General features: G+C 35.2%; 1 protein-coding gene across 40 annotated transcripts in view; it reads left to right on the top strand.

Moving 5' to 3' along the window:
• Positions 1-15,775, top strand: part of RBFOX2 (RNA binding fox-1 homolog 2) — a 290,149-nt gene that overhangs the window by 250,801 nt on the left and 23,573 nt on the right. For 34 of the 40 annotated variants that reach the window (XM_054675452.2, XM_054675455.2, XM_054675454.2 and 31 more), the window contains 3 exons: positions 156-209; positions 9,891-9,983; positions 12,750-12,810. In XM_054675452.2, the coding sequence (XP_054531427.1) occupies positions 156-209; positions 9,891-9,983; positions 12,750-12,810 (208 nt within the window). The remainder of the gene's footprint in view (positions 1-155; positions 210-9,890; positions 9,984-12,749; positions 12,811-15,775) is intronic. The other 6 variants (XM_054675457.2, XM_054675458.2, XM_054675459.2 and 3 more) reach the window with 1 other exon arrangement.

Here is a 15,775-nt window from a genome sequence, read left to right as displayed (position 1 = left end):
AAACTGGTATTGGAACTTACTAACAAATACAAACATAGAAGTTAAATAAGTAGTTTACTGAAGAAGAAAAATAAACGATTCCCATTTCAGAAGAGAACAAAATATGTGGATAAAAACCTGACCATAAGTAAACGTTTTTATTTTTATCTCTGCAGCAGTTTGGCAAAATCCTAGATGTAGAAATAATCTTTAATGAACGTGGCTCTAAGGTAAGCTCCATTTCAGTGTCAAGTGTGCTTGATTTCTTTTTGAGTTTTATGTTATTTTAAATAGCAAGTATTCAGAAAACATAAGCTGTTTTCAAGCCTGCATAAAAGTATCCTAATTATCCACCTTGGTTTAGATTATCTCTAAAAATAAGCTACCACATGGCCAAACTTTATTCTGATACGTATATGGGGGTGGAAGGGTGATGAAGTAAGAAGCAGAGACGGTTGAGGGAAGAGTGGGACATAAAGAACACAGGATGTAGGAGATGACAGTGCTTTATGAGCCTTAAATTCGGCCTCAGCTTTCTCCGTTTAAAGGAAAAGTGCAAAGACTAAATAAAGTGAAATTCTACGAGAATTCTATTCTGAATTCTATCAGAACAATTCAACCAAAATCCAACTTCAAAACAGCATACTTAGAACAAATTTAATGTTTTGATTATTCAGTTAACTTGCAGTCTCTTTTGAAAATTGTGACAAGACTTAAACAGAGTGAGCAATAACTGAGGAATTCAGTATGAACTGATTTCCTTAAGTTCTACCCACATAGGCAATCCTCAGGATGTAGAGTCACCTAAATCACAAATACAGTGAGTTAGTTTTTTTTGCATAAGAATGAAAGTAGTAAGTGTGTACTTTTACGTGTGTATTTTACTCTAAATGTGTTCTATATAAGAACTGAAATTTTTAATTAAAATTTATTTCCCCTATTAGGCTGGGCGCAGTGGCTCACGCCTGTAATCCCAGCACTTTGGGAGGCTGAGGCGGGCGGATCACCTGAGGTCAGGAGTTCGAGACCAGCCTGGCCAGCATGGTGAAACTCTGTCTCTGCTAAAAATACAAAAATTAGCCGGGCCTGGTGGCACACGCCTGTAATCCCAGCTACTCGGGAGGCTGAGGCAGGAGAATCACTTGAACCCAGGAGGCAGAGATTACAGTGAGCCGAGATTGCGCCACTGCACTCCAGCCTGGGTGACAGAGCAAGACTGTCTCAAAAAAAAAAAAAAAATTATTTCCCCTATTTACTATTTTAAATTCCCAATCTGTATGATTTAGAATTTCCATGCATTAAAAGAAACAGCAATGTTTTTAGAACAAGGGAATGGCAAAGACTTACAGTAGTGTTGTGAAAAAAAAAAAAGTATTTGATGAACTGAATATTTGGACATGTTACTTGAGAGTTTTCTCACTGCTTATTAAATGAAATACATCCTACTGAAACCATCAGCCATAGCCAAGCCTATAAATATTTACCTTGCTGTTGCTACTTTCATTTGTTAGGTTAGAGCAATTTTTTAGTTAATTTTCATTTGGTCATCTCTGTTGAACTTTGAAAATAGCTTTTGGCTATGGTTAAATCTCTTAAACATGTAATTTGAGGGAAAGCTAAATAAAGCCAATAAATGAGCTAATATTTACCTCTCCAATTTCATACTCCAAATTCACCATACTTTGGGAATTGATAACAGAGTTTATATATATACCTCCTGCCCCCATCTGTACACATAAAAATGTATGTGCTGTTCTAATGCTACTTATTATTATTCCCTTCCTTTGTAGAATGTATCAACACTAAAAGTGTTTAATTCTGACTATAACGATTATTTGTTAACTATTAAAGGGGTAATTATACTCTAAGCTTCCAGTTTTCAGTTAAAACAAAAATGATTAATATGCCTATACAGAACTTTCTCCAGCACTTGGTAAGTATTTTTTAAAGTGAAGTCTATTCAGACTGCAACCAGTAAACTATTTATGCTTATGATTTTTCTCACAATGGATTTCTGTTCCTTTGTTGCATTGTTTGTGTTTATTTTATGTGATCTTTTTTAGCTACAAGGTGGGAAAATGACAGTGGTTTAGAGATAAGAAGCACATGAGTGTAAAATAAATATGTGGAGATTTTTGGCCACTCTGTAAACTACTATCTGAAGTAGTTTTAAATATTTTTAGTTGTTAAGTGTATGTACTTAAAATATTCTTAACTAGAGTGTAACAACTAGAAGGCCAGTGTAGTTTCATCAGGCATTGAGGACTTACTCCTTACCAAGAAAATAATTTGTTTGAATTATTGTGAAGCAAAGGAAATTGATCTTTCTTAAGGCTTCTTTCATTGACTTTAAGGATTTGCCTGCTACCAATTCTTTTTCTTTTCTTTTCTTTTTTTTTTTTTTTTTTTTTTTTTTTGAGGCAGAGTCTCGCTCTGTTGCCCAGGCTAAAGTTGCATTGGCACAGTCTTGACTCACTGCAACCTCCGCCTCCTGGGTTCAAGCAATTCTTGTGCCTCAGCTTCCCGAGTAGCTGGGATAACAGGCGCACACTACCACCCCTAGCTAATTTTTGGTATTTTTAGTACAGACAGAGTTTCACCATGTTGGCCAGGCTGGTCTCGAACTCCTGGTCTCAAGTGATCTGCCTGCCTTGGCTTCCCACAGTGCTGGGATTACAGGTGTGAGCCACCGCATCCTGGCCCCACATTTTTTTAAATTTACCTGATCCAATTACTTCTCTCATGTAACTTTCATTTGAAAGTAATGACATGAGCTTTCTCTTTGAGAAATCTAAAAGCATAGGCTGCTTCTGTCAGCTTGATGCTGTGTCCTCACTGCCCCATTTTTCTTTGGGCTGCTAAAAGGTGCACAGACTGTGTACTAATTGGTAAATATTTTAAAAACAAAGCACAGAATTCAGAATTGCCCTGAATCTGCCTTCAAGGACTGACACAAAACCTTGTTTTTGTCCTTCGAAGCTTTCTTAACTGCTACCTAAAGTTATTTGCTGGAATGGGTGCCCTTGGAACTGTTCTGAGGATCCTAATAGAGATTTATTTTGGAATCAAACCCATAGATGCCTCCTCTGGGATCCACCTAAGAGAAATTAATGAGCACTTTTTGTTTTGTGAATTAAGTTTAGTTTCTTAATCCTTTTATATGTTTGGGGTTGACTGTAAAATTACAGCGTATTTTGAAAAGAACCAGAGAAAAGGAGGCTTTATATAGTCCTATTGTTTAGTTAAGAGTTCCTCTAACTTTTAAACAGAGTGCTTTTCTGTACAGAAATTAGCTTTATTGAATTTTTTTAGAGCAGTAATGGAAAAACTAGTCACAAAATAACTCTAAGATAGCAATACTTAATGTAAAACAGGGTTTAATCAAATTGTTCCAAAGCAAAAAGCAACTCCATACCATATCTTATTTTGTATAATAAGACCATCACCCAGGGTTTTAGGATATACCCATTTGAAAACATAAGTAAACGGTGTTCCACTGCCATGCTCATGCCCTCCTTGTCTGCCAGTATTCTTCTTTTTCCAGCTTGCCTTTAGAGTAGAATTACTCTGTAGTAGTTTTTTCTTAGTTGTTGACTAGTTTTTTCCTTTTTTCCTTCTTTTGCCTTCATATTCTAGATTTGGCTTACTTAGATTATAGAATGAATATATATCATATTTGTGCACACACATGCATACATATATATTTAAATTATTTCACGTGAATTTTAGTCTTTTTACTCCCTAATCCTTTATAAAAACATAGAATCACCTGTATCTAAGTTTCTTTGATTAACTGAAACAGAGATAGACTAGGCTTTTGAAAATGTACTATTAAGATATATGATGGAAAGTGGTATTCCTGCCAAAAAATTTACTAATTTATTCATACAGAACCTAGAAAATTATTATATGAGTTTATGTAGCTTTGTTAATTCTCCAAATTTCACCAGTAATGACAGATTATTAACACAAATAATAAGATAATGCCTAGAGTGACCATATGTCCTGGCTTATCCAGGCTAGCCCCAATTTACACCTGTTATCTTAGCATAATTATTAGTAAATGACCCCCTTCTCTCTCAGAATGTCCCAGTTTGAATGATAAACTATTTACTCTCCTTATATATCCTTTGGGTAACATCTTAAAAAAGCAGTCTTTGAAAAGGAAAACATGATGCTTAATGAAAAGTATAAAGAAAAAAATACATAGTTTATTAAAGAGAAATGTGCACTACTGATATTCTCATGTATCCTTCTAGTCTTATTTTCTCATATAGAACCTTAAAACATAACCCAAAATGGTCACCTAGTTCAGCCCCCTGTATTCTTGACCTTGCATTCTCTGCTAGAAACTTTTAGTGATTAAGAACTTGTTTTATTCAAAAGTTATTCCATTGTGGGTCAGACTTTCTACCATCTTATTCACCATCATCCAACCACATAACAATTTTTGGTGATAATTATCAAGCTTATTAAATAAAGAAATACACAGATTGTAACATTTACATTTTCTATAAGTTTTTGCCAAAATACTTCGGTATATCCTCTCTTGAATGGATATGTATTAAAATATTGAATATGTTGAAGTTGTTCAGCTCTTCAGATAGTGCTCATTATTAAGTCTACTAAAGGACTACAAATATTATACAGCCCAGCAATAATTATTTAGATTTCTAGCAATTTTTTTTCTTTTTTAAAAATTGATAGATATTAGATGTACATATTTTCAGGGTATATGTGATAATCTGATACATTCATATAATCAAATCAGAGTAATTGGGATAGCCATCACCTTAAATATTTATCTTTTCTTTATGCTAGGAACATTCTAATTATTCTAGCAAATGTTTGCTTAATGTGTTCTCATTACTTCTCTCAGGTAGATTTCTGGAATAATGGGGATCTAGGTTTAGGTTGGGCTTAAGTTTAGGCTGTAGTTAGGGGAGATAAAACTTCTATTCCCATTCCTTAGACACAAGTAATTTGCTGTAATGTTTTCCCTATTATCATGGCTTTTAATTTCATGCAAAGGGAAATTATTTATTTCTTTCAAAATATTATCAAAATACTTTTTTGGAAGTCACAGTAAGTAGGCCTTTTGACTTTCAGTAAAAATTAATAGGTAATGTCAAAGTGAAATGGTTTTTATTATATTTAAAACAGAATTAACAGTGCATGTGTTTCTGAAGGGCTTAGTTTTTTTTTTTTCTTTTGTTACCATTATGGGCTTTAGTTTTATATTTTATTTATTTATTTTTTAATTTCTGTGTTCTGGCCATACCCAGGAGATCTGTCTGCTTTTGATTTCTCCCTTAAAAGTTACATGGTAAATTTTCTTACTCATTCTTCTGAGATCGAAAAATTCAAAAATTATACAAATTTTAATAATATTTTTACAATGTTCATTCTATTGCTAGTTATTTATTGCAGTCTGAGGCCAGACTAAAAAGGTCACAGTTACTTGGCTCCTGTATGTCCTCGATGATGTCAAGGCAGGATATGAAATTGCTGTCACACTTTGTAGAAGTTTTAACTACAACCATACACCTAATAAATACACCATTCTTCAATTACCAGAAGTCAGCTAAGATACCTGATAAATCACTAATGTAACACTGGTGTGTTTAAATGTTTAATATAGAAGGACTCTGAGGACTGCAAACTTAGAGGAGTATAAAGTGTAGAGACCTGCATTGCCCAGCACAGTGGTCACATTTAGCACTTGAAATTTGGAGAGTTTAAACGGAGGTGTGCCTGTAAGGGTAAAATGGACACCAGATTTCCGAATTAGCACAAAAAAAGAATGTTAAGCATCTCACTAATAATGTTTTAATATTGATACCATATTGAAATGTTAATAATATGTGTATATATTGGGTTAAATAAAATACATTGTTAAAATTAATCTCACCTGTTTCTACTTTTTAAATGTGGTTATTAGAAAATTTTAAATTATATATGTGGTTTGTATTATATTTCTGTCTGCAGTGCTAGTGTAGACAAACATGTCAAAATCATTTTTTAATTAAAAATTAAAGTTTACTTTTTTAAAATCTGATTTTATTAATAGAAGTTTAGATAACAAAAATTCTCCATCTGTTTACATAGCTGAAATATTTCCTCTTGTTCAGAATTTGAGATTAAATCTATTTGTTACAGATTATATAATCTATTTGTTACATATATTATACCGGTGTAGACTGGTTCAGTGTTTGATAGGTTGTATGATCATTTGGAAGCTGTTCTAAGGAAAATACTTTAGATTTAGACATAATTTTACTAACTTTTTTTTCCAAAGCAAGAGATCAGAATGACCAACTTAATGTCAATTCGATTTCTAAGAGTGAAGTGACAAAACATGAGTTCATGTAAGCAGACTTTTCTACTGATAACTTTTAAACCTGGATAATCTGGAACATCTTTAGCACAGTTTCTGGCACCTTTTCTAAAATGCTAAATTTTATTGAAGAAATAGTATATTCTAAAAATGTTTTAAGATCTGAGTTCATGTTACTGAAACTAAATTGTGAATGTGATAGATAAGGAAGCATGTTTGGGTTGATGGAAAATCACCTGTTTAAAGTTTAAACATGAGAGAAAAGTATTTAAGAACAGTACTTCAAAAATTCTAGTCATACCTCTCACTTTCCTAATCACGGACTTTAATTCTAAGGGGTATGTATTAATTCCCTATGACTTCTGAACAGATTACCACAAGTCGGGTGGCTTAAAACCACACATTTATTATCTTACAGCTCTGGAGGTCAGAAGTCCAAAGGCTCTCACAAGGCTAAAATCAACGTGTTGGGTTCTTCAGGAGGCTCTAAGGGATCATCTGTTTTCTCCCCTTTTTTTTTATCTTCTAGAGGCTGCCCACATTTCTTGGACTGTAGCTCCCTTCTGTCTTCAGAGCCAGCAATGGCCAGTCAAGTCTTTCTCAGGCCGCTTTACTCTGATTCGGACTCTCCTGTGTCCGCTTTTCACTTATAAGCACAGTACAGTGGCCACGTTGGAACACTGTATTACATTGGGCCCAACTGGATAATCCAGGATAATCTCTCTATCTCAAGATCATTAACTTAATCGCATCTGCAAAATCCCTTTTGCCGTGTAAGGTAACATATTCACTGGCTCTGGGGATTAGGATGTGGACAACTTTGGGAAGCCATTGTTTGGCCTATTGCAAAGTCTGTTTATCTTCAAAGCAAAGAAAGAAATCTTCTTACCTTTATGTTTCATATTAAAGAGTCCCAAAACATCAACAAGGCTTTCTTCCTCCTATCACCCCAGGGAAAAGATGCTTATAAAGATGGCTTTATTTTTATGTTTTTGGTATCTTGATTCGCATTTCCTTTGGTGTATAAGCATCTTTCTTTATAAAACACTTTTAAAACATTTGAAAGTGAAATTTTGTTCCAGAATGTTAGTCATTATTGAGAAAATCTTATCCAAGCAGACATGAATGTTAAACTTTGACATTTGCTGACTGTAAAATTGCAGTGCTCATCATACCACCTTCCATTCTTTTGGATGCAGTTATTGTATCACTAATGTTCTTTCAACACATTTCAGAAAAGAAGGTTATGGAAGATACTTAGCAATTAGATTTGAAAAAAGATAGAAGGATTTTAGGACTGATAGAGTTTAGTAAATAGAATACTGAACTGAGATTTGAAAAGGCTTAGAATTTTCTCACCATTAGCTGGATATCCTTGGGTACTTAATCTCAGTTCGACTCAGTTTCTTTACCTTCAAATTGAAACCAATATGTCTATTCTTTTTACTTCATGGTTATATTTAAGAAGACAAACTAGTATGTATATTTGTATGTGGGTGTGTAGATATAGTCATAATGCTAATATCAAAAACCTAGGTCTTAGTTTTCATATAACTTAATAGTAATCCAACTATTAATTTACAATGTATTAATTTAACCTAAGTCATAAAATATATGACTGTGAGGACCAGTTGAAATACAGCCAAAATGCCCTTGAAGTGTGATATTAAAACTCATCACTCTGTGACCTTTCTTTAAAAGTTTGACTTTCCTATTGGAGGACTCAACTAGGATTAGAGAACTGGCAGCTTGTCTTCAGCAGGTGCTAGTGTAGATGACAAATGGTATAACTAATTATTAATGTGTCCTTTTATACCTTGTGGTGTCAGAGTGGCTATAAATGTTGATATCAAAATTTCATTTATAAAAATATGTTTCTGTTGGTATTTTCAACAAACTTATACATTCTTTAGGAGAGTATTAACTGAAATTACCAGTAGTATTTCATTCCAAGCAACATACGTTTTAAAATCTCTGTCAGCTTAGCATTGTGCTTTCAAGGGTATTTGTGATGTCCAAATTGTGGGTAGAGATCATCCATTGGAATTCTCCAAAACGCCACCCACCCACATAATCACTTAGAATGCTGAGTTATCAGATCCTTCAAAACAATGGAGTTGCTTTTATAAAATTTTATTGAGCAACGCGCATTGTATACCGTGTCAGTTAAGAACATGTTTTATATAGAGAGAATTGTGCTCATGTTATTAAGCAGCTAGGCAGAACTTCAGTTAAAATTAAAGGGTTCTGGGTTATCCTACAATGGAATATTCAAAAAACGCTAGCAGGACAATGAAGTTATTGGCAAATGAAGACTTTGTAGAAAATCCTAAGACTTCACCACTTTGTAGATATAAGCACATGGAAATTTTTTGTAAAATTATAGCTGCAGAGTAGGACGATAAGGACAGAGCACCTAGAATGAAGTGAATATGATGTTTTAGGAAAGTCATATAAGTATATAGTAAATGCTCCTGGTGTTAAAATTGGTAGTATGTGAACATCGGAGTGAAGGTAGTCAACTCCCTGGTCTCCTGATTTGTCTACTTAATGAGTTAAAGCTCCACTCCATTTTTATAGTATCTTGCAAGGAACAAATAAATTAATCCTAAGTCATTATACCAGCTGCATTGCTGTTTTCTGATATCCTTTTTCTACTGAATAGTGTACAACTGATGTCACTAATGTAGATCTCATTCCCATTGCCTGTTGACTGTTCCTTTTTTCTCTATATATAGAAAGTTACTACTACCTTTAATAGCAGATATAAACATCAATAAATGAGTAATTTAGGCAAATTTGGGTTAGCAGTTTTCTGAAATTCAGTTGAACATATTTTTACTCTAAGTGTCAATCTGGTCATTTAAAAAGGGCATTGAAGAAAAGTTATAATTGACCACTGCTTAGTGATATTTTTATTTGCTTAGAAGAGCATGAATGCTCTCCTCTCCCACACCCAGTACATAGAAAATTGTACACCGACTATGCCCTAAATTATCCTGTTCCCAAAGGAATTAATAGTGATATAAGCAACAGGCAATGTGGGGCTAAAATGATTAGACCTACTTTAAAAAAAAATCTCATTATGCAATGTTGAACCTGAATGTCAGATTTCATGTAGCAGTTACTGGGAAATAATAGATTTGGGATGTCAGAGAGTCAATTTAATTAAGTCTTTTTTAGTATTACATAAAGGGGCATGTATATTAAATTAATAACATGAATTGAGAGAGAAAGGTAGGGCATTAAAAAATCTTCAGATTTTTGTTTGAATAGTTTCACCCAAGTAACTCTGTACCTTAATTTTGGTCTGGCCTCATATGCTTTATGTTTTATTTTATTACTGTTACATTGCTGTTAATTATTATTATTATTATTACAGTTCTTTATTCTTTTATTGGATTTAATTTCCCTTTACAAATATGCATGGACCAAAAATGTGACTTTGGGAGATTATTGCTGAGTTGTTGCTGATGTCAGTTTCATACTATGATATTTTTTCTCTATTTACCAAGAGATCAGTATTTCAATATAACGATGTGCATGTTTTCCCCCCTTCTCCCGCTGCATGCAGGGATTCGGGTTCGTAACTTTCGAGAATAGTGCTGATGCAGACAGGGCCAGGGAGAAATTACACGGCACCGTGGTAGAGGGCCGTAAAATCGAGGTGCATGTCTTTAATAATTCAATTTCTGGTTTATATTTTTATTTCTCTTTTTTCGTGTTGCCTCACTTATTTCACATTTGGAACCCTGTCTTATGTGTGCGTGTGCACATGTATGTGTGTTTGTATCTCTGTCTTCTTCACCTTCTTGCACTAAAATGTATAAAAGTAACACTTCTATCTGCCTCCCTCCTCATTTATTGGTTGTTTGGGGGTTTTAATTTTGACTGTGTGTGTGCGTGTGTGTGTGTGTTTGTTTTTCATTCATGTTTTTCCTTCAAAATGTTCATCTTTCTGCTCTCTTGATTTTTTTCCTTTGCTTCAGTTTGCAATACTCTGAATTCCTGTGATCAGGCCTAAACAAAACTAATGTTAAATTGTCTAAAAACTATCCAGTTTATAACACTGTGTTCTATAATGAATCAAGGGGCCAGCCAATATCCTCTCTCTTGGGAGGCCAGTTCGCCTCTTTGTGCACATGATAAGCACGAAATAGAAGATTCTAGAGATTGTGGGGAGGGAGGAAATAATCCAAAACTCGTGTAGTTTTTAAATATATCTAATACCAAGAATTTTGATATCTAAATTTTTATGAATTAAAATTCTTAAACAGAGGGTTTGATGGCTGGCTGGCGAATGTACTGTGATTATGACCAAGTCTGCCGCCTGGTATTCACCAGCCCTTTTTGATAACACATCGAAGGTTAACTGGCTCCTTTCCCCTTTCCCAGTTTTTTAAAGTATTAAATGTAAAAGCCACCATTTTGAGTAAGATGTCTGCATATTTTGCTTTTTTTCCCCTCCTTTCCAATGGTTTAGCATTTAGGGCCCTTCACTTGACTCACTCTTTCCATGGTAACTATACACAATGCTGGCGATGGTGCCCGTTGGCGGTAAGTGAACAAAAGCACTAGAGAAGAAGCTTTTAAAAATGTAATTACAAAACAATTAAATAAGAAAGAAAAAGTCCATCTGCCATCTCACATTAACACTACAAAATGTGATTTGACTTGTTGTTCCTCTTCCTTTTCCTTTCCCCCTTTTATTTTCAATGCTGTTGAGTAATGCCGCCTGGATTTTGGATGTACATATTGTTTTGTAGCAGTCTGAGCTGTTTGATTACTGACTTCATGGTGATTTTTTTCCCCTTGCACATCTTACTCAGAGTTACTGAACTCCAGTTTGGCTGGTTTTATTAATGCACTTCCTGCCCCTACATCCTTCCCTACTTTTCCTGTTTCCCAAACCCCCGTTTGTAGCTCTGACTGTTCTTTCTTTGCCTGTTACACCCTTCCTGACTTTTCTCTTTTCTTTTTCCCTACCTTACTCTCTTTTTCCGGATCCTTGTTCCTGTCCCTTTCCCTATTCTTCCTTTCCCATCCCTTCAGTTACACGCAGCTGTTGGTCTCTTTTGCTGACTGGTGGTTTCTGATTGGTTCTGGCCATTTTTCCTTTTAAGTGCTTGGTTGCTTTCTGCTCCAGCAGCTGGTTTCAGCTCTTGCTCCATTCTAATCCTTGTCTGTGAGAACCTTGCTTTTCAGTTTCTCCCCTCTTTCCAAAATTGATTGTTTTTTCTTTCTTTTATTTGTGTGTGTGTGTTTTTTAACTGCATGCTCTCAGTCTCATCATTGTTGTATCCCATTCTTTCTTTTTAAATGTGAAACGTTTATATTATTTGGTGGGCAAAGCTAGAGTAAATGGAGTTTCAAGCTCTTTCCTCATATGGGGGATTATCACTGTACAAATCTTAAAAGACATAGGAAGAGGTTTTTTTAAGTTCTAATTCTACCTAAAATTGGTCTTTTCATAACAAAAATTTATTACCATACAAATTGAACACAATGTAAATTTGAAGAGGCAAAAATAAGACATTTATATTTTATGCTTCTTTTTTCAATTGGCATGTTTTATGACCTGACAACACAGTATAAGTCAAGTTCTATGGTGGAGCTTTACCCTCCTTGCGAGAGCTTTGAGACTGGTTCTGTCACTGGGCTGCAGTATGCTGGCGTCTTAGTTCCATTCATCTTTTCTTCAGCAGCACCATCTTTGTAACACCTACTTACTCTAGCACTGAGAATGCTTTAAAATATGCAGTTCTGTAATGAGGGTGGAGAGTACCATAAAACAAAATAAATAAACAGTTTATTTTCTCAATTCTTTTAAGTGCCTACTTTAAAGGCTTTCTTAAAAGCTTTGTTCTTAAATTGATAGACCATGTAGTCTAGAAAATTCAGAATGGTCCTGAAGGCTGTCAACATGGGAATCTTAGGTTTCTGTATTTGTTTACTTACCTCAGACAGTAAAAATCTCTGACAGACATATTTAAAATGCTGAACATTAGGACAGGTGAAATCAGATTTATCACCTTTCCATCAATCTATTTCTTAACCCATGTGGCAAGCCTCTGTTTTATTAACAAACTTCAAAGTGAATTGCTAATATAGTTTCCTATTTACTTTTTTCTGTGTTTTCCTTAGTGCAGAGATTTCTCTGTTAAAAAGATGTCCAAAGATCTTGCAAATGTATTTTCTTTGGAGTACTGATATTTGGAAACCAAGAAACTCACTTTACTCTTGTTATCCTCATTTGATAAGAACTTTAATTAAAATACTATATATTAATATTTTATATTGCTGTGTTAATTATTTAAATCAATGCTCAGAAATTTACATTTTAAACTAAATACTCTGTTATTGGATGTGCAACTTTGTGTTCCCTAATGTGGTCCACTTCTTCCCTGCCCTTTTTTCTCCTTGTTATTTTTAGGTGAATAATGCTACAGCACGTGTAATGACCAATAAGAAGATGGTCACACCATATGCAAATGGTAAGAAATTATAATCTTCGAAAGAGTGTTTATTCTTGTGTAAATATATGAAGTTTTTATAAACTTCTAAGAATGTCTTTATTTCCGTCTTAAGACAGTTTTATTTGTGTTGAAGTAGTCTCTTTACCTGGGACAGTATTTTATATTTACAAAATAACTTTGTCATTACAATTGAGCTAAGTTTTTAGTTATTAAGATGTTACGTTCTAAGTAAAGTTCATCTTTTACACAGTGCAAATATGCTATCTAGTTGCCTATTAACCCAAATTGGATCCCACCTGAGCGCCTTCTTTTTCAGCTGCTGTAGCTCTTTCTAATATGTTAGACTTGTCCATAATACCCCTGGATGCCCACTGACTCTTACTTTTACTTCTGACTCTCATTCATCTGAGCATAAGTGGAATAAATTAGGAGGATATTTTAATCACTTTTATAATTCTGGACCTGTTGCTCTCCTTAGCCCTAGAGATAACAGCCATGGGTATGGTTGTGTGTGTATCATTTTCTGTTTCATGATTACATATTATATAGTAAGGTTTATAAGTTTTTCTCATTGAGAAGGAAATTTTCTATGAATAATTTGTTACATCAGTTACCAAATTTAATCTAGACTCATGGTCTCTGAATGAGATGGAATATAAATTTAATCTGTAGCCCAGTGGTGGTTTTGCAGACTGTTCTGCAGAGCCAGTTTGGGAGAGAAAAAGGAAACCAAGTGGATTGAATTCTGAGGTCTCAGCTGTACTTTAGTCTGAGCAATTTAGGGTTCTGCATAAGCTTTTACTAATATCTAGAATAAAGGGAGGAGTTTCTGCTGGGTTTTTTTTTTTTTTTTTTTTTTTTTTTGAGACGGAGTCTCGCTTTGTCACCCAGGCTGCAGTGCACTGGCGCAATCAAGGCTCACTGCAAGCTCCGCTTCCCAGGTTCACGCCATTCTCCTGCCCTCAGCCTCCCGAGTAGCTGGGACTACAGGCGCCCGCCACCACACCCGGCTAATTTTTTGTGTTTTTAGTAGAGATGGGGTTTCACCGTGTTAGCCAGGATGGTCTCAATCTCCTGACCTCGTGATCCACCCACCGTGGCCTCCCAAAGTGCTGGGATTACAGGCGTGAGCCACTATGCCTGGCTCTGCTGTTTTTTTAAAAAGTTTGAACCCACTGCTAGAGTATGGCTGTATGTGCTAATAATGTCTTAAATCAAGGAGAAATGTATCCGTATTGACTATATCCCATAAAGTCTTCAATAAATATATTTAGCCCAGCTTTTCACATAGATGATACAAATTTATCAGCATAATTTGCATTTTTCCTTACTCCTTTTATCGGTATGATACCACTGCCTCCCACTTTACCTCTTATTTTCTTTTCACTGCTCTTACAAAAACAAGTCTCTACAATTTTGATAAAAACTCAAAGTAAACAAAATAGAAAGGAGAGGCAAACAATGTCAAATTTTCTTTACATCTAAGGGAAATATTGTGACAGAAAGAGCCTCTGACTGGAATTCAGAAAACAGACGTTCTCCTTCTAGGTTTGACTCTTTATTTACTCCGTGACAGTGGACCAGTTTTTTAACCTAATTCTGTTTTCATATTTATAAATTGAGACCACAGATTTTTGGCACCAGGATTTTTTTAGAAATTATTGAAACTCAACCCTCCCAGCTTATTATTAGGAAATGAGACCCAGAAAAGTATAGTATTGACCTCAGATTGCAGATGTGGTATCTATTTTACCTTCCTCTTTGGGTTTTGTGAAGGTCAAAGGACATCTGTGAAAATACATTGTAAATTTTCTAAAACTAAATATATTCAAAGTATTACTAACAACATGTCAATATACATCCATTATATTAATTTTTGTTTTTGTTTTGAGGCAGAGTCTCTTTGTCACCTAGGCTGGAGTACAGTGGTGCGATCTCGGCTCACTGCAACCTCCACTTCCCGGGTTCAAGCGATTCTCGTGCCTCAGCCTCCAGAGTAGCTGGGATTACAGGTGTGTGCCACCACACCCGGCTAATTTTTGTATTTTTAGTAGAGACGAGGTTTTGCCATGTTGGCCAGGCTGGTCTCGAACTCCTAGACTCAGGTGATCCCTCTGCCTCCAAATTGCTGGGATTACAGGCTTGAGCTACGGTGCCTGCCCATTATGTGGATTTAAAGGGAATGCTCAGGAAACAGTGGCATTGGTAGGAAAGAAAAAGGTTATTTTTTAAAATATTATTCTAAATTAATATTCAGGTTTAGTAGGCAAGAAACCTTCTGCTGTTGTGTTAAAGGTCCTAAGAAGAATGTGTTGGGTTCCTCCTAATGAATTCGCAGTCAGCATTCTCATTTAGGTTGGTTGGAATCTCTTAATTTGTGCAGAAATGTTGCACAGTATTTGTGTAATCTGATGTTGCAGAATATTTGTGTTCTTACAATTCAAGTAGGATTTGAACCTAGATTTTGCCAGAATTTTATGTGGAATATTGAAGAGACATTGCATTTTATGAGCACATAAAATGATGAATAAGAGATTGGATTGAATCAGAGTGAATGGGTTTTCACTTGAGTAATGTCTTGCTTACAGTCATTTAAATCTGGTAATTTCAATAATTCTTTTGAAAAGGCCAATTGTGGCTGGACGCAGTGGCTCAAGCCTGTAATCCCCAGCACTCTGGGAGGCTGAGGCGGGTGGGTCACCTGAGGTTAGGAGTTCAAGACCAGCCTGGCCAACGTGGTGAAACCCCATCTCTACTAAAAGTATAAAACTAGCCAGGCATGGTGGCACGTGCCTGTAGTCCCAGCTACTTGGGAGGCTGAGGCATGAGAATCCCTTGAACCCAGGAGCCGAGGTTGTGGTGAGCCGAAACTGCGCCACTGCACTCCAGCCCGGGTGACAGAGCAAGACTCTGTCTCAAAAAAAAAAAAAAAAAAAGAGGAGGCCAATTCTGGCCTTTTTCTTTTCATTCGTATATTTATAGA

Source organism: Pan troglodytes, chromosome 23 (genome assembly GCF_028858775.2).
Source record: "Pan troglodytes isolate AG18354 chromosome 23, NHGRI_mPanTro3-v2.0_pri, whole genome shotgun sequence".
Classification (NCBI taxonomy): domain Eukaryota; kingdom Metazoa; phylum Chordata; class Mammalia; order Primates; family Hominidae; genus Pan; species Pan troglodytes.
This window is presented reverse-complemented; position numbering and strand designations above follow the sequence as displayed.